At 39.2% G+C, this 22,802-nt stretch overlaps 1 protein-coding gene across 6 annotated transcripts in view; it reads left to right on the plus strand.

Moving 5' to 3' along the window:
• POLE4 (DNA polymerase epsilon 4, accessory subunit) overlaps positions 1-22,802 on the plus strand; it is a 195,256-nt gene that overhangs the window by 5,549 nt on the left and 166,905 nt on the right. Inside the window, exon 4 of one of the 6 annotated variants that reach the window (XM_059079630.2) lies at positions 7,314-7,635. The exons of the other annotated variants lie outside the window; for them this stretch is intronic. Within the exon in view, the coding sequence (XP_058935613.1) occupies positions 7,314-7,327 (14 nt within the window). The 3' untranslated portion in view covers positions 7,328-7,635. Of the gene's footprint in view, positions 1-7,313; positions 7,636-22,802 lie in introns of those variants that run through there. 6 annotated transcript variants of the gene reach the window in all.

The following is a 22,802-nucleotide window of genomic DNA, read 5'->3' on the forward strand; positions in this document are numbered from 1 at the left end:
TGCCCTTCTTTGTCTTTTGTTATAGATTTTGTTTTAAAGGCTATTTTGTCTGAGAGAACTATTGCTACCCCAGCTTTCTTGTCATTTCCATTTGCATGAAATATCTTTTTCCATCCTCACACTTTCAGTCTGTGTATGTCTGAATCTTTGAGGTGGGTCTCTTTTAAGCAGCATAATAGATAGGTATTGTTTTTTCATCTAGTCAGCCACCCTATGCTTACGATTGCAACATTTAGTCCATTGACATTTAAGATCATTATTGATAGGTACATACTTACTGCCATTTTGTTCATTGTTTTCTGGTTTATATAGTTCTTTCCTGTTCTTCTGCTTTTAGTTTCTTCCCTTGTGCTTTGATGATTCTGTTTAGTGCTATGCTTGTGTTCCTTTCTTTCTAGTTTTTGTTTATCTGTTATAGGATTTTGATTTGTGGTTACCATGGGGTTCATATATGTTGACCTATATATAACTACATGTTTTAAACTGATAGTCATTTAAGTTCAAACACATTCTAAAAGATGTACATTTTTTCACTCCATTCCCCCTATGTTTTATGGTTTTGATGTCATATTTTACATCTTTATGTTTATTCCTTAAGTGTTATTGTAGTTATAGTTGATTTTACAATTTTTTATCCTTTTTCTTTTTTTTTTTGTGGCTGTGCTATGTGGCTTGTGGGATCTTAGTTCTCTGACCAGGGATTAAACCTGGGCCCATGGCAGTGAAAGCGCTGAGTCCTAACCACTGGACCACCAGGGAATTCTCTGGTTTTTGTCTTTTAATCTTCATACTAGCTTATTTCAGAGGTTGATCCACAGCCTTTTAATATATATTTGCCTATACAAATGGGATTTTTCCTTTCCTATAGATTCTTTCTTCCTGTTGTAGCCTTTTATTTTCCATGTAAAGAAGACTCTTTAGCATTTCTGCTTTATTTATCTGGATATGTGTCCTTTTTCAGGATCAGGAAGTATTCAGCCATAATTTCATCAAATACATTTTTGATCCCTCTCTCTCTCTTTTCTTCTGGGATCCCTATAGTTTGAATTTTGGTATGCTTGATGTTGTCCCAGAGGTCCCTTATACTGTATTCATTCTTTAATGTTTTTCTTTTTGCTGTTCTGATTGGGTGATTTCCGTTATTCTATCTTCAGATCATTTTTGCATTCTTCTGTATCACCTAGTCTTCTGTTAATTCCTTCTGGGGTGTTTTTCATTTCAGTTCTGACTAGTTCTTTATTATACTTTTTGGTTCCTTGTAAAAATTTTCACTGTCATCTGTTCAGTTAGCATTCTTGTTACTAATGCTTTGAACTTTTTATCTGGTAAATTACTTATTTCTGTTTCATTAGTTGTTTTTTCAGGGTTTTTTCCTTGTCCTTTCATTTTAAAGAAATTCCTTTGTCTTCTCATTTTGCTTAACTTTTCCTATCTCTGTGAAATTATGTGAAACAGTTACCCATCCTGGTCTTGAAGGGGTGTGCCTGTATGGGAGCATCTCTATATAGTCTGTGTGTGCTCCGTGGCTTTGATGGGAGAGCTGGATCTGAAGTGAAATCAAATCACATCTTACCCTGGAGTGTTCTGGCAGCTATCACCTTGGTAGAAGGTGAGGCTCGACATGGAGGGGCTGGAGCCAGAGGCAGGTGCAAGCTGGGTCTTCTCCACTCCTCAGTTGCCAACACTGCCCTATCAGGAGTGGTGTCAGGTCCCAAATTGCTGGAGCAGAAACCCTGAGAATAGGGTCTGAGTTGGTTCTGTTCACTTTGAGTGTGTGCTCTTCCCCCCTCCCCACATCAGCACCTTTTCTCCGAGGGGAGCAGTGCTGGAACCAGAGGGGAGCAGTGCTGGAACCAGAGGGGCTGGATTGGGCACCCAGTGGAGGCTGGTGCCTGCACTTGGATGTTCCTGGCACCAGCCAGAGCTACAGACTGCTTGTGATTTGCTGCCCCTGTGAATGCTAGTAATGGGTGCCCTTTCCCTGTTTGGGTGCTGTGCCAAGTTTGAGCCTACTCTGTCCTCCACAGTTGTGCACTTTCCTCTGCACTGGCAGCCTTTGCCCTAGTGGGGAACTGCTGTGGAGCAAGAGGGACCAGAGTGGGCATTTGGTGTGGACTGGGGTATGTGCTGGGGTGGTCCCAGCACCAGTCAGAACTCCAGACCACTCTGATTTGCTGCCCTGTGACCACCAGTCATGGGTTCCCTTGCTCTGTTCAGATGCTGTGCCAGATCCAAGCCGTCTCCGTCCCTCACAACTGTGTGCTCTCCTCAGCTGTGGCAGCCTTTGCCCTAGTGTGGAGCTGTGCTATGGAGTAAGGGGGGCTGGAGGGGGTGCTTGGTGTGGGCTGGGGCACGCACTGGGTGGTCACAGTTTCAGTCTGCTTCCTCTGCCTTGTTTTGGGAGTAAGCAAGGTTTGTGGACTGTTCACGAGTGGAGTCTAGGTTTCTTACAGCCACACTGTCAGTCCCACTGGATTTCAAACCAGCTAAGAGGACTTGTCCTCCTTGTGTTGGACCCCAGAGTTGGGGTGCCCATGTTGCGATTCAAACTGCTCACTACCCATGGAGGATCTCCACGCCTGTCCTGACCTGACCACTTCTCTTCCCTTCCTACCTGACTCTGTGTGGATCTTTCTTACAGCTTTGGTTGTACAGGAGTTCTGCCAGTTTCCAGGTAGTTTTCAGTGAGAATTCCTCTACATGTGGATGTATTTTTGATGTGTGTGATGTGAATTATTTTATTCTTTGTCTTTAAGTGGGGCATTTAATTTAATGTAGTTAATGATATATATGGGTTAGAAGTACCATCTTATTTTGTGTTTTCTATCTGTCTTAATTTATGTTTTATTTTTTTCTTTCCATTTTTTACCTTTTTTTGAGTATAATTTATTCAGTTTTCCCTCTATCAATTTAGAAGTTGTATACTCTTTTTTTTTTGGTACCCTACCAGTTACTACATGCATCCTTAATTTATCAGAGCCTAGTGTTAGTACCTTTCCCTTTATCCTCAACAAAATGGGATCTTAGAATCCATTAGCTCAATTACAAGTCCCTCATCCCCCACTTATGCTGGTATTGTCTCCTATTTTGTGTTGTCTTTGTCAATTCACATAAGGCTATATTATATTATTGCTATATTATACAGGCAGTGATATATAAATTTATCCATATATTTATACCGTCTTTGGTCATCTTTCCTTTTTATATTTCTGCTCCTCCATTTGTGATCATTTCTTTCTTTCTGAAGTAAATCCTAAAGGGTCTGGTGGTAGCAAACTCTGCTTTTCTTTTTTGGTATAAAAAAGCCTTTATTTTACTTTTTTTCTCTACCTGCTCTGGCTCACTGATTTACTTTCTTTATTGAAAGATATTTTGCTGAATATAGAATTCTAGGTGGAACTTTGTTTTAGCACCTTGAAACAATCATTCTTCTCTCTTTTGAAGCAAATTTGTCCCTTTTTTCTGTCTGCTTTGAAGATTTTCTCTTTACTTTTTCTGTAGTTTCACTCTAGGTATAATTTCCTTTTATGTAGTCTGCTTAGGCTTTTTAAATTTATGGATTGATGTCTTTCATCTGTCCTGGAGAAGTCTCTTTCTCTCTCCTTTCTCTTGTTCTTTCTCCTTTCTCTCTGGGATTCACATTAAACGTATGCGAAAAGTCAACCATCATTTTGCCTCTTCATGATGTATTCTATGTAATTTTGTATTTTTCATTTTCTGCAAATTCCATTTAGTTATTTTTCAAATCTATTTTGTCACTTTGTATCTGCTGCAGATGTTTTGAAGCTTGTCTTCTATTTCACTAAACATAGTATGTACAATTGTTTATAGTCTGTGTCCAATCTAATATCCAAAGGCTTTTAAGCCTGGCTTATTTATTTATTTTTCTGTATATTGTTTCTGTTGGTACTGTCTCATGGTCTTTTTCTATTTGCCTAGTTATCTTGGTATATTTGTCATTGTATTAATATTTGAAAAAATTATTTGTTGGATAATTATTTGAGGCCAGTATAATGAGACCTTTCTTTAAAGATTTTCATTTGCTTCTGCAAGACACCTAGGGGCATGTATCAGTGCAGAACCTCCTTTTTGAATCTAAGACTTGAGGATTCCTTGATCACTGTGGTGATATAAACTGTGATGGCAGGTTTGTGAGGGGACTGATTTAATTCTAGTTCAGCCTTACTCTGAGGGTGTAGTCTTTTGGGAATCCATCTTTTATTTTTTTAAAAAATTTTTTATATTTTTACATTCATTTGTTTTATTTTCAGATTCCACATGTAAATGATAACATACAGTATTTGTCTTTCCCTGTCTGATTTATTTCACTAAGCATAATACCTTCTAGGTCCATCAACACTGTTGTGAATGGTAGAATATTTCCATTGTATTCAATATATATTATACCTTCTGTATCCATTCATCTGTTAATGGACAAATATGTCCGTTTCACATCTTGGCTATTGTAAATAGTGGTGCTGTGAATATTGGAATGCATGTATCTTTTCAAAGTAGTGTTTTCCTTTTCTTCGGATATATACCCAGGAGTAGAATTGCTGGATCATATGGTAGTTCTATTTTTAGTTTTTTGGGAAACCTCCATAATATTTTTCATAGTGGCTCCACCAGTTTACAGTCACACCAACAGTGTACATGGATTCCCTTTTATCCACATCCTCACCAACATTTCTTATTCATAGACATTTTCTGATAGGTGTTAGGTGATATCTCACTGTGGTTTTGATTTGCATTTCTCTGATGTTGAATGATGTTGAGTACGTTTTCATGTGCCTGTTGGCCATGTATGTCTGTTTTGGAAAAATGTCTATTCATATCTTCTACCCATTTTTGATCAGGTTTTTAAAAAAATATTGAACTGTATGGGCTGTTTATATATTTTGGATATTAACCTCTTATTGGTCATCATTTGCAAAAATTTTTTCCCATTCAGTAGGTTGTCTTTTTGTTTTGCTGCTGGATTTCCTTTGCCAGGCAAAAGCTTTCAAGTTTAATTAAGTCCCATTTGTTTATTTTTGCTTTAGTTTGTTTGGGGTTTTGTTTTGTTTTGCCTTAGGGGACACATCCAAATAATTATTGCTATGATTTATGTCAAAGACTGTTCTGCCTATATTCTCTTCCAGGAGTTTTATGGTTTCAGGTCTTACATTTAGGATTTTAATCCATTTTGAGTTTATTTTTGTATATGGTCTGAGGGAATGTTCTAATCTCATTGTTTTACATGTGGCCATCTGGTTTTCCCAGCACCACTTATTGAAGAGACTCTTTATTCCACTGTATATTCTTGCCTCCTTTGTGGTAAATTAATTGACCATAAGTGTGTGGGTTTACTTCTGGGCTCTCTATTTTGTTCACTCATTCATGTGTCTGTTTTTGTGCCAATACCATGTTATTTTGATTAATGTATCTTTGTAGTATAGTCTTAAATCTGGGAGGGTGATACCTCCAGCTTTTTTCTTTTTTCTCAAGATTGCTTTGGTAGTTTGAGGTCTTATGTAGTTCTATATACATTTTAGGGAATCCATCTTTTAGAAAGGGGGCAATTATTAAACCTTTCCACTTGGGCAGATTCTCAGATTTGGCCCTTCATTTGCTCAGCCAAAATCACAAAAGTTTCTCAGCTCTCTTTTGGATTGGCAGATTCCCCTGAGGTAAAAGCAGTTTTGGAGGCTGGGTTTTCTTTGTGTTTTTGCCTTCTCTAGATTTTCGGTTTGCCTTTTCTTGAGGACTGTTTAATGCCTGAAGGATTTTCTTTTTAAAAATAGTTTAATCAGCTGTATCAGTTGGTATCAGCAGAAATTTGCCATTATCAAAAGCAGAGGCTATTAAAAAAATTTTGAGGTTTTTTGCTTTGTTTTGTTCTTTTCTTATGTGTTCTTTTCCCTGAATTATTCTTTCAAATCTTTCCTTTTACTGGATAGGCTTTCTTCAAATGCCTTGTAATTTTTATTCTATTTTAGAATGAGGGAATAAGAAGGCTCTTTGGAACCTGTGGTTGTATGTGTATGGAGGGTGGTTTTTGCCTTGCAGTTTTACTTTAGTGTGGGTAGTGGGTGGGACCAGGTGTTATGTTGGGGGCCTCCAAAGGCCAGAATTGCAGAAAACTTGACTGTGGGAAGCTGGAATTTTCAGAAGCTGCTCTAGCTCTCCAGATAATTCATTTAGTTCTTTAGAAGAGAGCCTGCTGATTTTTTTTCAAGTTAGATTTAGTTTAAATGCTTGTTTTCTGGTAGTGCTGCACACAGGGAGGGTTGTGGGGAGATGGGGTCAACTGTCTCTCATATAGACACTCGAGTCATTACCCATGTTAGCCTTGCATCTCTTTCTGTCATTTTTGGTGTCAGTCTAGATCCTCCCCATGAGTTTTCTAGTTAGATGGGTTCCCACTTCTGCTGCACCTCCCTCTGTGTTTATTGTAGGCTTATTTTCCTCTGCCCTATTTATAAACACACTTCAGTCAGATTTCTGTCAGTCAGTTTTTTGTTTCAACAAAATCTCTTTGTTGTAGATTTATATACCTGTTAAAAGATTTTTTTCCTTTCAAGTGGAATCTTGCATGGGAGGGCATACAAACTTGAGGGTCCAGTTTCCCATCTTTTTTTAAAATTAAAAAAAAATTTTATTTTTGGCTGCATTGCGTCTTCATTGCTGCATGTGGGCTTTCTCTAGTTGTGGCGAGTGGAGGCTACTCTTCGTTGCAGTGCACAGGCTTCTCATGGTAGTGGATTTGCGAAGCACGGGCTGTAGGCATGTGGACTTCAGTAGTTGCAGCATGTGGGCTCAGTAGTTGTGACTCACAGGTTCTAGAGTGCAGGCTCAGTAGTTGTGGCACACAGGCTTATTTGCTCTGTGGCATGTGGGATCTTCCCAGATCAGGGATCGAACCCATGTCCCCTACAATGGCAGGAGGATTCTTAACCACTGTGCCACCAGGGAAGTCCCCAGTTTCCCATCTTGACCTGGAACTTTTTCAAAGATTATAAACTCTGCTTAGAGAACTTATTTATTTTGTATCACTCACCCCTTGTTGTAGTGTCCACAGATGCTCATTAACCAACACAATTTCTTAGCCTTTTTCCCACCTCTAAATTGAACTCTCCAGACCCAACTGCCCAGCCTCTGTAATGACATGTTCTTCCCCAAGGATCTTTTGGATGGATATTCCACAAAATGAGTATTTTGGTCTTAGAAGAATTGCCAGTACCAAAGCAGCTGCCACTTGACTTTGCCCAGTTTGCTACATTCATCCAGCTCTTGAGGCACCTTGCTTTCAACATTGCTCTTTGTGTTTTTAGGTACTTTGGATTGATTGCTGAGCCTGGGCAGTTTTGTGAGCCTGTACCTGCATCCTTCAGCTAGGCCCTCTGCAGGTCTCGGCTTTGAAGAAGAGTCTTTGGAATACTGGACTTACACACTTTTCCTGTTCTACCTTCACCTAAGCCTGGATAAGCAGAGATCTCACCTGTTAGCTTTTCTTTATAAGGTCTTCCACTACTTGTGTCTTCCATTTCTGGCTTGGATGCAGCTGCTGCTGCTTGTGGTAGAGATATAGAAAATGGTTTTGTAGGTTGCTTAATAAATGATAAGGACCAAATAAAAGTTTCTGATCAGCCTCAACCTAGTGTGTTTTATAATCTTGCCTTTGTTCTTGCCTCATGACTGGAGAGCCACCATGCCTAGCCACAGATTTTTCTGATCTTCCCTGCTAGCCATTGTAAACCCCAGTCTTTCATTTATTTGTTCATTTTTTTATTACATCAGCAGAGTGTGGCTCTAGAATTTATAGGGTATCACTTAAGGTCTTCAGAGGTCAAATAAATGTGATCCTAGATTTAAAACCAGTTAAAATATTTCAGCTTTATTGAGATATAATTCACCTACCATACAATTTACCCATTTAAAGTGTACATTTCAGTAGTTTTTAATATATTCACAGATATGTAAAACTGTTGCTATAGTCAATTTTAGAGCATTGTTAAGGGAATTACATAATAGGTGATATTTCATGTCTGCCTTCTTTCACTTAAGATAATGTTTTGTAAGGTTTATGTTATAGCATGTATCAGTACCCATTCCTTTATTTTTAAAATTGTAAAATGTACATAACATAAAGTGTATCATTGTAACCACTTTTAAGTGTACAGTTCTGTGGCATTTATTCCCATTGTTATCACCATCACGCATCTCTAGAACATTTTTCATCTTCCCACACTGAAACTGAACCCATTAGAAAATAATTCCCCATTCTTCCCTTCCCCAGGCCCTAGTTAAATCTTGTTTTTTGAGAGAAGGTGTGGGTGACATAGGAGGAAGGAGGCAGAGTACTTAGAAAGTAGTGGTTAAGGAAAGTGGCAGGAAGCCTTGGACAGTGGGACTTAAATATTTTTGGATCATGAATAGAAGGTATAAAGTCTATAAATCTCCCTAGAAGGATGTGCAGATGTTTTGTAAGTAATGTTTTATAAGTAAATTTTCTTTTAGAAAATTTGTAATGTTTTATAAGTAAATTTTCTTCTAGAATAATACTGATTTACAGAAAAGCTGCAAAGATAGTACAGAGTTCTTGTATACTCCTCACCTAGTTCCCCGTTGTTAACATCTTACATTGCCAGGTACATTTGTCAAACATAAGAAACTGACATTTATATCACTATTAACTAAACTCCAGACTTTTCAGATTTCTCCAGTTTTCCCATTAATATCCTTTTTCTGTTCTAAGATCCAATCCAGTACATTGCATTTACTTGTCATGTCTCCCAGTCTCCTCTGGTCTGTTTTCTCTTTTCATGACCATGATAGCCTTCAGTAGCACTGGGGAGGTATCCAGCAGACTGTCCCCGATATGGGTTTGTCTTTTTCTTATGATTAGTTAGTACCAGAACTTTGCATATAATTTCAGGGGTTACACAGGCCCCTGAGGCCCTTCCATGGGCCTTGTATTATTGCAGATTGGAATTTAAAAGGGAACGCAGGCCTTTTTTCAAGATAAACTTAGAGGTTGCAGCCCATTAATAGGACATGAAATCAATGTACTATGTTGCCACTGTCATTTTAAAATAATATATTAAAAGCAGTGGAGTGTTGAACTGAGTGAAAGGTAAGGTGGTTTCATTTGTATGTGTGTATACTACATCAATGTGGAAGATATGTGGTGGGCACAGTTTTGGCCCCCATGACCTTTGCCCCTGGTGTCATGCTTGTGAATATGTTACATGGCAAGAAGGAATGTTGCATATGTAATTAAGGTTACTAATCAGTAGACTTTAAAATAGATTATCCTGGATTATCTGGCCAGCCCCAAAGTAATCACATGAACTCTTAAAAGCAGAGCTTTCTCCTGGCTGAGGGTAGAAGTTATAGAGAAGTGGCAGAAGAGGACATCAGAAAGATTCAAAACATGAAAAGGACATGATCTATTGTCGCTGGCTTTGAAGATGGAGAGGGTCATGAGCTGAGGAATGTGGCAGCCTTTAGAAGATGAGAACAACTGTTGGCTGACAGCCAGCAAGGAAATGACCTCAGTCCCATAACTGCATTAAACTGAATTCTGCTGGTAACTTACCTGGTCTTATAAATGGGTTGTCCCTTAGAGCCTCCAGAAAAAGCCCAGGCCAGCTGACACCTTCACTTTGGCCTAGTGAGACCCTGAGCAGATAATCTGGTCACACTGTGCCAGACTTCTAACCTTCAGAACTGTAAGATAATAAATGAGTGTTGGTTTAAGCTGCCAACTTTGTGCTAATGGTGTATTTCTTACTGGGGGTCAAGGTAAAACAGCATTGAAAAGTATTGCTGTAGTAGAAAGGATCCTGGGCAGGTCAAGAGACTTTGGTTCTCATCTCACTACTCCTACTACCTTAGATAAAACTGTTAATCACTTACCCTTCCTGAGTTTTCCCTCTTATCAGTTGAGTGGGTTATTCTAAAGTTTCTTCCATATGACATGTTTTTCTTTTATGAACTGCACTTTTTTTTTCCAGCAAAATTCACCCCTTTTAGTGTATAGTTTTATGAGTTTTGATAAATGCATTTAATGACCATCTCAATCAAAGATTAGAAAAGTTACACTACCACAAAAATTCCCTTGTGCTGCCTCTTTATAGTCCTCTCCCACCCAACCAGTGTGCCAGCTCCTGGCGACCACTGATCTATGTATAGTTTGCCTTCATAAATGGAATCATACAGTTTGTAGATTTTTGAGCCTGGCTTCCTTAATAATGCATTTGAGATTCATTTATGTCATGTGTATTGGTAGTTTGTTTCTTTTTATTTCTGTGTAGTATTCCATTGTATGGAATGTACGTACCACATTTTGTTTATCCATTCCCCAGTTGAGGGATATTTGCCAGTTTTTGGTGATTATGAATAAAGGTGCTGTAAATATTTGCATGTAGCTTTTTGTGTGAACATTAACTTTTCATGTCTCTTGGGTAAATACGTAGGAGTGGGAATGCTGGATCTTGTAAACATGTTTACTTTTCAAAGAATCTGCCAAACTTTTCCAAAGTACCAGTGCCATTTTGCATTTATAACAGCAGTGTGAGAATTTCGTTGTTCTGCATCCTTGCTAGCACGTGCATTGCTATAAACTTCCCTCTTAGAACTGCTTTTGCTGCATCTCATAGATTTTGGATAGTCGTGTTTTTCTTTTCATTTGTCTTTAGGTATTTTTTTGATTTCCTCTTTGATTTCTTCAGTGATCCATCAGTTGTTTAATAGCATATTGTTTAGCCTCCCTTGTTTGTATTTTTTGCAGTTTTTTTCTTGTAGTTGATTTCAATCTCATATGTTGTGGTCAGAAAAGATGCTTGATGTGATTTCAATTTTCTTAAATTTACCGAGGCTTGATTTATGGCCCAAGATGTGATCTATCCTGAAGAATGTTCCATGTGCATTTGAAAAGAAAGTGTATTCTGCTGCTTTCAGATGGAATGTGCTATAGATATCAATTAAGTTCATCTGGTCTAATGTGTCATTTAAGGACTTTGTTTCCTTTTTGATTTTCTGTCTGGGTGATCTGTCCATTGATGAAAGTAGGTTGTTAAAGTCCCCCACAATTATTGTGTTACTGTCGATTTCCTCTTTTATAGCTGTTAGCATTTGCCTTATGTACTGAGGTGCTCCTATGTTGGGTGCATGTATATTTATAATTGTTATATCTTCTTGTATTGATCCCTTGATCATTATGTAGTGTCCTTCCTTGTCTCTTGTATCACTCTTTATTTTATTTTATTTTATTTTTTTTCTTTTTTTTTTTTATAACATCTTTATTGGAGTATAATTGTTTTACAGTAGTGTGCTAGTTTTTCCTTTACAACAAACTGAATCAGTTATACATATACATATGTTCCCATATCTCTTCCCTCTTGCATCACCCTCTCTCCCACCCTCCCTATCCCACCCCTCTAGGTGGTCACAAAGCACAGAGGTGATCTCCCTGTGCTATGCAGCAGCTTCCCACTAGCTATCTAATTTACATTTGATAGTGTGTATATGTCCCTGCCACTCTCTCACTTCGTCTCAGCCCACCCTTCCCCCTCCCCATATCCTCAAGTCCATGCTCGAGTAAGTCTGTGTTTTATTCCCGTCCTACCACTAATCTCTTCATGATATTTTTTTCCCTTAGAGTCCATATATATGTGTTAGCATACGGTATTTGTTTTTCTCCTTCTGACTTACTTCACTCTGTATGACAGACTCCAGGTCCATCCACCTCATTATAAATAACTCAGTTTCATTTCTTTTTATGGCTGAGTAATATTCCATTGTATATATGTGCCACATCTTCTTTATCCATTCATCTGTTGATGGACACTTAGGTTGCTTCCATGTCCTGGCTATTGTAAATAGAGCTGCAATGAACATTTTGGTACATGAGTCTTTCTGAATTATGGTTTTCTCAGGGTATATGCCCAGTAGTGGGATTCCTGGGTCGTATGGTAGATCTATTTGTAGTTTTTTAAGGAACCTCCATACTGTTCTCCATAGCGGCTGTATCAATTTACATTCCCACCAGCAGTGCAAGAGGGTTCCCTTTTCTCCACACCCTCTCCAGCATTTATTGTTTCTAGAGTTTTTGATGATGGCCAATCTGACCGGTGTGAGATGATATCTCATTGTAGTTTTGATTTGCATTTCTCTAATGATTAATGAGGTTGAGCATTCTTTCATGTGTTTGTTAGCAATCTGTATATCTTCTTTGGAGAAATGTCTATTTAGTTCTTCTGCCCATTTTTGGATTGGGTTGTTTGTTTTTTTGTTATTGAGCTGCATGAGTTGCTTATAAATTTTGGAAATTAATCCTTTGTCAGTTGCTTCATTTGCAAATATTTTCTCCCATTCTGAGGGTTGTCTTTTGGTCTTGTTTATGGTATCCTTTGCTGTGCAAAAGCTTTTAAGTTTCATTAGGTCCCATTTGTTTATTTGTGTTTTTATTTCCATTTCTCTAGGAGATGGGTCAAAAAGGATCTTGCTGTGATTTATGTCGTATAGTGTTCTGCCTATGTTTTCCTCTAAGAGTTTGATAGTGTCTGGCCTTACATTTAGGTCTTTAACCCATTTTGAGTTTATTTTTGTGTGTGGTGTTAGGGATTGTTCTAATTTCATACTTTTACATGTAGCTGTCCAGTTTTCCCAGCACCACTTATTGAAGAGGCTGTCTTTTCTCCACTGTATATCCTTCCCTCCTTTATCAAAGATAAGGTGACCATATGTGTGTGGGTTTATCTCTGGGCTCTCTATCCTGTTCCATTGATCTATATTTCTGTTTTTGTGCCAGTACCATATTGTCTTGATTACTGTAGCCTTGTAGTAGAGTCTGAAGTCAGGGAGCCTAATTCCTCCAGCTCCATTTCTCGTTCTCAAGATTGCTTTGGCTATTCGGGGTCTTTTGTGTTTCCATACAAATTGTGAAATTTTTTGTTCTAGTTCTGTAAAAAATGCCAGTGGTAATTTGATAGGGATTGCATTGAATCGGTAGATTGCTTTGGGTAGTATAGTCATTTTCACAATGTTGATTCTTCCAATCCAAGAACATGGTATATTTCTCCACCTATTTGTATCATCTTTAATTTCTTTCTCACTCTTTATTTTAAAGTCTATTTTTTCTGATACAACTATTGCAACTCTAGCTTTCTTTTGATTTCCATTTGCATAGAATACCTTTCTCCATCCTATCACTTTCATTCTATATGTGTGCCTAGATTTGAAGTGGGTCTCTGGTAGATAGCATATATACGGATCTTGTTTTTGTTTCCATTCAGCCAGTCTGTGTCTTTTGGTTGGAGCATTTAATCCATTTACATTTAAGGTAATTACTGATATGTATGTTCTTATTGCCATTTTATTAATTGTTTGGGGTTTGTTTTTGTAGGTCTTTTTTCTTCCCTTCCTCTTTTGTTCTCTTCTCTTATGGTTTGATGACCATCTTTAGTGTTGTGTTTGGGTTGCTTTTTCTTTGTATGTGTAGCTATTGTAGATTTTTGGTTTGCATTTCCCATGAAGTTTTGATAAAGCAGTCTGTATAGGTACAAGGTTGTTTAAGTTGATAGTCTCTTAATTTCAAATGCAATTCCCATTTCCTACCTTTGTACTCTCCTCTCATCATGGTTGCTGGTTTTGATATCATATTTGTGTGTGGATGATTTCCTGCTTTTATGGTATGTTTGCCTTTACCAGTGGGCTTTCCCATTTGTGATTTTCTTATTTCTAGTTGTGGCCTCTCCCCCCAACCCCTTTACTTAGAGAAGTTCCTTTAGCATTTATTGTAAAGCTGGTTTGGTGGTGCTAAATTCTCTTAGCTTTTGCTTGTCTCTAAAGCTTTTGATTTCTCCTTTGAATCTGAATGAGAGCCTTTTCTGGGTAGAGTATTCTTAGTTGTAACTTTTTCCCTTTCATCACTTTGAATTTATCATGTCACTCCCTTCTGGCCTGCAGAGTTTCTGCTGAAAAATCAGCTGATAACCTTCTGGGAATTCCCTTGTATGCTATTTGTTGCTTTTCCCTAGTTGCTTTTAATATTTTCTCTTTGTCTTTAATTTTTGTAAATTTGTTTAATATTTGTCTTGGTGTGTTCCTCCTTGGGTTTACCCTGTATGAGGCTCTGTGCTTCCCGAACTTTGGTGACTGTTTCCTTTCCCACATTAGGGAGGTTTTCAGCTATTATCTCTTCAAATACTTTCTCAGGCCCTTTCTCTCCCTCTTCTTCTGGGACCCGTATAATGCAAATGTTTGTGCATTTGACCTTGTCAAAATGGCAGCCTCCAGGACAGCTCATGCCAATGAGTACTCCCCAGTACCTCTGCCAACAGTGTCCTTGTCCCTGCAGTGAACCACAGTTGCCCCCCACCTCCCCAGGTGACCCTCCAAGATGAGCAGGTAGGTCTGGCCCAGGCTCCTATGAAGTCACTTCTTTTCCCCTGGGTCCGTATGGCACTAGATCTTGTGTATGCCCTCCAAGAGTGGTGTTTCTGTTTCCCCCAGTCCAGTGGAGTTCCTGTGATCAAGCCCCACTGGCCCTCAAAGCCAAATGCTTTGGGGGCTCCTCCTCCCAGTGCCAGACCCCCAGACTGGGAAGGCTGACATGTGGCTCAGAACTCTCACTCCTATGGGAAAAACTCTTATATAATTATTTTCCAGTTTGTGGGTCACCTACCTGGTGGGTGTAGGATTTGATTGTATCACATATGTGTCCCTCATCCTACCCATCTTTCTCTCATGGAAATATGCCTAGGGTGATTTTCTACCTAATGTTAATGGTTATTTCTAGGTGGTGGAAATTTTTTTTTAAAGCTTTCATCTCTGTTCTTTTCTGCATTGCATATTATGCGATGCAAGTTGTTATGATGTGAGGAGGGACCAGAACTAGGAGGAGATTGATGTAAGGAGGGACCAGAACTAGGAGCTTTTTGATACTGGGTTGGAACTAACCACTAAAATCTCTGAGCTGGGCTTGAGATTGCTTGGCCCAGTATTACCTAATGGTTTCCTAAGAGTGATAAAATATACCAATTTTCTGGAAGCCAGATTACATTTTGTCTTATCTGTGTTGCACAAAAAAGTAATACTGTATAATTCCATTTATATGGAATTATAGCTCTAGAACAGGTCAAATTAACTATGGTAGAAAAAAATAAGAGCATTGTTGTCTCTGAAGGATGGAGGTGGGAATTGCCTGGGAAGAGACTTGAGGGAATTTTCTATGTTCTATATCTCTATAGGTGTGTGGATCATATGGAGGTTTGTGTTTGGCAACATTCAGCAAATGGTACATTTAAGGTTACTGCAGTTCACTGTATGTAAATTTTACCTTAAAAAATTCCCATAGACAAATTTTGTATTCTAGTTGATGTGCATACACTGAAGTGTTTAGAGACAGTATGTAATGGTATCTACAACTTACTTTGAAATGCATCAGAAATAAGATGGATTGATAGATGAAGAAATATGTGATAAAACATATTTTATATAACAATTATATAATCTGGGTGGTGAGTCAACTTTTCCTTTTAAAATTTTTCAAAATAAAATGTTGGGAAAATAAAAACCATTGCAATCCCATGAGAGACTAAGTGAAAATGAAAGAGATAGGAGGCATCCAAAAGTCCAGTCCACCAAACATTTTTTTGTACAGCACAGGTGCTGAGATGAATAGATCCATTCTGGTCCTGCAGGACATGGCAATGTGGAAGGAGAACCACTCGGGAGTAAATTTCTGTAATCCAAATGAATATTTTAGTGATGCATTAATAGAGACTCAAAAGTGATGAGTGTGAGAAAGGAAAGTTACATCCCAACCAGAAGAAATTAAGATAAACTTCCTCTCCACCCAAGGCAAGGACAATCATCTCCCAGACCTTGAGGATTTCTACCCCGAAAACTCCCATTGCTTCCAGAAGAGGTGACTGATGCTGTGTTTTCAAACCCCACTGTGGAACAGCTATGATATAGATGTGTTGATATCAACACATTCACAAGTGACTTGTTACTAACAATAGTTGACTTTATTTATTTTTATTTTTATTTTTTTTTTTTTGCGGTATGCGGGCCTCTCACTGTTGTGGCCTCTCCCGTTGCGGAGCACAGGCTCCGGACGCACAGGCTCAGCGGCCATGGCTCACGGGCTTAGTTGCTCCGCGGCATGTGGGATCTTCCCGGACCAGGGCATGAACCCGTGTCTCCTGCATCGGCAGGCGGATTCTCAACCACTGCGCCACCAGGGAAGCCCAATAGTTGACTTTAAAATATATTTATTAGAGTCGATTTAAGGCCCTTCCTAGTTAAAACCATTCTCATGTACACTGTAATGTATTATCTCAATGGGAGCTTATGGGTACAGTTAGTGCTGGCATGGTAAGACTTGCACATTACCAAGGCTGTATCCTTCAGAGTGTCATAAGAGTGAGCAGCCCCTGCTATGTGTCTCTTGATGGGAATTCAGTTTGGCAATTACTGTTCTGAAGACTAGTTCCAAAACTTGACTATGTATCAGATTCTTCTGCAGCATTTGTTAAAAATGCCGATTTCTGGACCATACCACCCCCCAGACCGAATGAATCAGAACCTCAAGGTTGGAGCTCCAAGAATCTCTCTTGCTCTCTCTTTTTTAAAAACAAATTCTCCAGGTAATTTTTTCCCTGGCACTGATCCACAGACTTCTGGTCTACAGGAAAATGTAAATCCTAAGGGCAGGGCATGGGTCCTTCATCATGTCTGTTGAACTGATTCATCATTAATAAAGCAGTCACTCTCATAGTAAGAAGTGGTCCTGAAATGCTAGCATAAAGCTGGCAGGTGGCTTAGGAATTTAGAGACTCCTACATTCCTGGGCCATAACCAGCAGAGGGAGACTGGCTCCCCAAGCCTTTGGTGAAGGTGGCCACCCTTAGACCACCCTTTGGTGGACGTGATTTCTTCTGCCAAATCAGGTTAAGGCTGTGACAATTTTAGGAATTTCCTCTGTGTTTTCTGAGAAATGACAATTATATTTTTTTCTATGGATTCTAGCCCGGAAGCCTCCCAAACTCTCTCCAAGCGGTATATCGAGTGCACTATCCAGAGTTTTTACTTCTGTTTCACTGTAGGCTATCTGAACCTCAAAAATGTATTATCCCTGCTGTTAAGATTTCGTACAGTCCAGAGGAAACAACTGTGAGGCTCTGCTCAGAATCCCATGATCAAAGCCCTTTGCTTATGATAATATGCTCTAGTATATGAGCTATGGTGTGTTTTCCCCAAGAACTTGGAAATAAGGGGTAGGAAGATTGCCCTCTGAAAGTGGAACCTCAAAGTCAAGGTGAGTTCAGAGGCTGAGTTGTTCCCAGATTCAGCTAGGCCTGATCAAATATATCTAGAAGAATGTGTCAATCAGTAGGGGGCACCGTTCAGTCGTGAAAGTGAGGAAGGAGTCCCAGAGATATGTTGGTGGGTCCCATCCTCCGCTAGGTAGGGTAGCTTGAGCCAGTGCCTCTGAGTATTGTGGTCCTATTTACCAGGCATGACAGCCTGTCCTATTCAGGTGCCTTCAACCACTGGAATTGTATATTGAGCTCCATTTGTTCTGAGCCCACATTCCCCAAGCAACAATGTGGTGCTGACCTGGCTTCACAGGTAGCTCTGCCCCAGGTAGAGAAGGCGCTGATCATGGGAATGTGTTCTATTTCCACTCACAGTGACAGTGATTTCTCTTTATGAATGAATAGGGCCATTTCCAGCTATGAGTTGTCTGTCCATGTTGCATCATTACAGGGAAACAAGAGGATTGGCGGCCTTATGCATAGGGAATATTTCACTCCTTGTAAGAGTTGTTCCGCATTGTAGATTACTGACCTGCCAAGCAAGGGATGTATTGGAAAATTGCATACAGTCAGAATACACACATATTAGAAGTAAACTTCCTATAGGAAATGATACAGGAGAGAATTGAGGTGTTTTGGTCACATTTGGGAGAATCTGCAGGCTGCATTATGCCCATATTTATAGAGTTCTATAAATATTTCAATGTATCAGATGGTAACAACATCCAACATGTGGAGGAAGAGAGAGGAGATGCTGTAGAATGAGGAGAAGGTGATCTGCACAGGTCAAAATTGTGGGACATCACAGACCAGATCTAAAATAATCAAAACACAAATGTCCAGTCTCTAGGCAGTGGAAACCATGGGGCGGGTGAGAAAGACCCACCACTCACTGGCTGTTGTGCTGGATTACCTGGCAGTGACACCCCTAGTTTTCTGTATTAGGGTAAAAATGAATATGCTGTAACAAATATTCCCCCAAATACACTGGCTTAAATCAAGTAGAAGTTTATTTCTCCTCCATGTAACAATTCAACTGCTGTAGACTAGCAGGGCGGCTCTCTTCTATGGGGTCATTTGGAATCCAGGATCCTTCCATCTCATTGCTTTGTGGTTACCAACTGTATAGTACTGCCCAGTAGAACTTTCTGTGATGATGGAAATGTTCTACATCTGTGGTGTACAATGATAGTCACCAGCCATATGTGGCTAGCAGTTGAAATGTGGCTGAGGAACTAAATTTTAAATTTTGCTTAATTTTAATTAATTTAAATTTAAATGGCCACAGGTGTCTAGTGGTTACTGTATTTGACAGAGTAACTCTAGATCAAAGCTGGGTGATCTCCAAGTCCAGTTCTAGTTCATAGGAAGGGAAAGAGTGTTAGCAGGACAAGGGATTCATCTTTTAAGTTGGAGAGGACTAAGAAGTTGTATACATTACTTCAGTTCAAATCTCATTTATCCATACTTAGTCAAGTAGCCACATCTAGTTGCAAGGACAGTGAGGAAATAGTTTCTGCCTAGGGGGCCATGTGCCCAGCCACAACTCTACTGTTATGGTCAAGTGATGGACGATTTTGGTGGACATCTAGAAGTCTCAGCCACAGCATCTCATTTTTATAACTCTTACCTGTGGGATGGTGGGTATATTAACACTTCTAAGCCTCAGTGATAATAACGATCACTACTCCATAAGGTTATTGTGAGGGTCACAATGAGATAATGCTAGTAAAGCCCTCAGTACCATGATGGGAACACAGTGTTGAATCAACACTGGGTACTCCTACTACAGCTTTTGTCAACTTCAGTGTCAGCCTTCAGTAATACTTACTGAGCATTGAAACCCTTTCTATTCTGAATGTGGCTTGTCTATGATAATAAAAGCTCTAAATAAGAAATGAAGACTCTGCCAAACACATATAAGGGAAATAGCATAAATGGAGATGTCTGCACATCAGACATTGGGCTTGGTTAATGAGTTTGCTTCTGAGAAAAAGTTCATTTTGATGTGCTGACACCCCCAGGTTTCTTAGTCTGAGACATTCTGAAATTATTAATGTCACTGTGAAGGACCACTTTGGGGATGCTGGAGAGCTTTTACCCAAGACAGACAACATATTCCTTTTGCTCCCCACTGCCAAATAGAGTCTAATACAGTGAACAGAGAAAAGCATGCTTTTAAAAAGATGTCTATGCCTGTTAGTTCACAGTGTTTTCTTGATGAGCTGACAATGAGCACATCTCTACCTTATTGAAGAAGGTAAATAGAGACTGACCATTCACCTGTTGAATGAAGCAACTTGGGTTGCTTCCATATCTTGGCAATTGTAAATAGTGCTGCTATGAACGTTGGGGTACACGCATCTTTTCTAATTATTGTTTTTGTTGTTTTTTTCTGGATATATACCCAGAAATGGAATTTCTGTGTCATATGGTAGTTCTATTTTTAGGTTTCTGAGGAACCTCCATACCGTTTTCTATAGTGGCTGCACCAATTTACATTCCCGCCAACAGTGTACTGAGCCATAGAGAAAGAATGAAATTCTGCCATTTATAGAATATTATGCTTACTGAAATAAGTCAGACAAAGACAAATACTGTATGATATCACTTATATGTGGAATCTAAAAAATAATACAAACGAATGTATATGCAAAACAGAAACAGACTCACAGATACAGAAAACAAACTAGTGGTTACCAGAGGGGACAGGGAAGGGGGAGGGGCAAATTAGGGGTATGGGATTAACATATACAAACCACTATGTATAAAATAGGTAAACAACAAGGGTATATTGTATAGCACAGGGAATTATAGCCATTATTTTGTAATAACTTTTAATGGAGTATATAATCTGTAAAAATACTGAATCACTATGCTGTATACCTGAAATTAATATAATATTTAAATCGACTATACTTCAAAAAAATAGAGACTGACCAGGGAGCAGCAGGGCAGTGAGAGTTGTATAAGTCATCTGTCCTATCTCAGGAATGTCACACCAGATTGTCATGAAGCAAAGATCAATGTTTGGCTTCTAAAATTATACAAAGATAGTGAATTTACTAAGACCCTCAATTTGTTTTAAAGAAATGTGTGATTTCTGAATAAACAACTGTGAAACTATATTTCAGAACAATGGGTGATAGTATTTCTTATTTGCCTTTGGTGCTTTGAGATAGTAAAATACCAGGTGAATGCTGAATGAACATCTTAGGGATAATTTTTGGATTATTCTCTTGTCATGCTAAAAGCAAGAAGCTAAATTGGTTTTCTCCTAATTTTCATTCCTAATTACGAGTGACATGAATCGCAGTGATTTCAAAAAGCAGTTCGTAAAAGTGAAAATGTCTGTAAGTCAGAATATGTGTCCTAATAGAGAAAAATATCAGACATTACAGAAATGGAGAGAAAATTCCCAACAGAGCTCATTGTCATGGGTAGCACTCAAGCTCAGAGCTTAAGAGATAGACTGTGGCCTTAAAGCAAATGTTTGGGCACAAGATAAGAGGAAACCTTAAGCGAAGATGGCAATGGGAGGCAGGAAGGGGAGAGTGATGGTGCCAGCATGTGCCAGCAGATTAGTGTCTGTGGCAAGGACGGGTTGAGGTGTTAATTGTGGTATGTGCCACTGTTCAAGAAAGCAGCCTAGGCCCCATAGGGCCTTGAATGGCTAAACAGACCTGCCCATGGATTTCACCAGGAGATTCTTTCACACTAAACTTGTAGAAAGGGCTTTTTTTTTTTTTTTTCCTGGGTTTGATTCTCATCGTATTATATAGCTAGTAGTTTAGGAATGATGGTGTAGTTGGCCCTAGCGAAAAGTGTCGGTTAAAGTTGGCAATAAGAGCCAGGAGTTATAAGCCGGGGACAGATGGATGGATGGTCTTCCTTCAGATGACACTAGGAAAACACTACCCAGTGTTCTAAAAGATGAGAAAACTTTGCAGTTGTAAGACAATGAAAGTAAGAATGCCATGCTTCACAGCTGATATAGTCTGGAGGAGGAGATGCTGATTAACTGATCATGCTAAAGGGTGGGTCCATCAGCCTTTCTGCTTCAGGCCCTCTGTGAATACCTATTTGCTTCTAGGATAAAGTCCAACCTGCTTAATAAGACCTTACAAGGTCTTTCTTTACAAGGTTTCTGATGGGACCTTGCCTGCCTCTCTATGCTTGTTTCTCCTCCCCCCTCTCCTTGAACTCTAGCCACTCTGGATTTCCTTAGGGAGCCATGGTCTCTGGCTTTGCAGATGCTGTTCCCTCTTCCTGTTGTACTTTTCTGCTCATTCTCCTCTCCTCCATTAGCCTCCTGACGTCTACTCTTTTTTTAAGTCCTAGGCTTGAGAAAATTTCCAGGTCACCCGCTAGGTGAGGGTAGGTGCCCTTGCTCTGTGCTCCCATATGCCCTTTCCAGGGCTCACCACACTTTTGAACCGGTGCTTGTTTCCCTGTCCCTGTCTCCTGCCAGCTTCATGAGGCTGGGGACAGGGTCTGCCTGCTTCATGGTACCCCCAATTGGGCTCTGGTGTAAAACAAGTAAAAGACTTGTTTGAAAAAAATTGTGTTAAAATATTTCTTTTTTTAAAAAACAGTAGTCCATGAATCTATGATAACTTAAAAAATTTAAATAACACAGAAGATAGATTAAAATATGGAAGTTCCCTAGAGTCAAGGTCCATCATTAAGCTCTCCGTCCCCATAGTAACTACTGTTAGCAGTTTGCTGTTAGCCTTCCAACATTTTGTGCGTTTTTCAGATTTATACATGTATAATTCTTTTAACATCTTTATTAGAGTATAATTGCTTTACAATGGTGTGTTAGTTTCTGCTTTATAACAAAGTGAATCAGCTATACATAAACATATATCCCCATATCTCTTCCCTCTTGCGTCTCCCTCCCATCCTCCCTATCCCACCCCTCTAGGTGGACACAAAGAACCGAGTTGATCTCCCTGTGCTTTGTGGCTGCTTCCCGCTATCAATCTATTTTACATTTGGTAGTGTACATATGTCCATGCCACTCTCTCACTTTGTCCCAGTTTACCCTACCCCCTCCCCATGTCCTCAAGTCCATTCTCTACGTCTATGTGTTTATACCTGTTCCTGCCCATAGGTTCTTCAGAACCAATTTTTTCTAGATTCCATATACATGTGTTAGCAAACAGTATTTGTTTTTCTATTTCTGACTTACTTCTCTGTGTATGACAGTCTCTAGGTCGATCCACCTCACTACAAATAACTCAATTTCATTTCTTTTTATGGCTGAGTAATATTACTTTGTGTATATGTGCCACATCTTCTTTATCCATTCATCTGTCAATGGACATTTAGGTTGCTTCCATGTCCTGGCTATTGTAAATGTGCTGCAATGAACATTGTGGTACATGACTTTTTGAATTATGGTTTTCTCAGGGTATGTGCCCAGCCCAGTAGTGGGATTGCTGGGTCATATTTTTAGGTTTTTAAGGAACCTCCATACTGTTCTCC

Source organism: Kogia breviceps, chromosome 11 (assembly GCF_026419965.1).
Source record: "Kogia breviceps isolate mKogBre1 chromosome 11, mKogBre1 haplotype 1, whole genome shotgun sequence".
NCBI classification, from domain to species: domain Eukaryota; kingdom Metazoa; phylum Chordata; class Mammalia; order Artiodactyla; family Physeteridae; genus Kogia; species Kogia breviceps.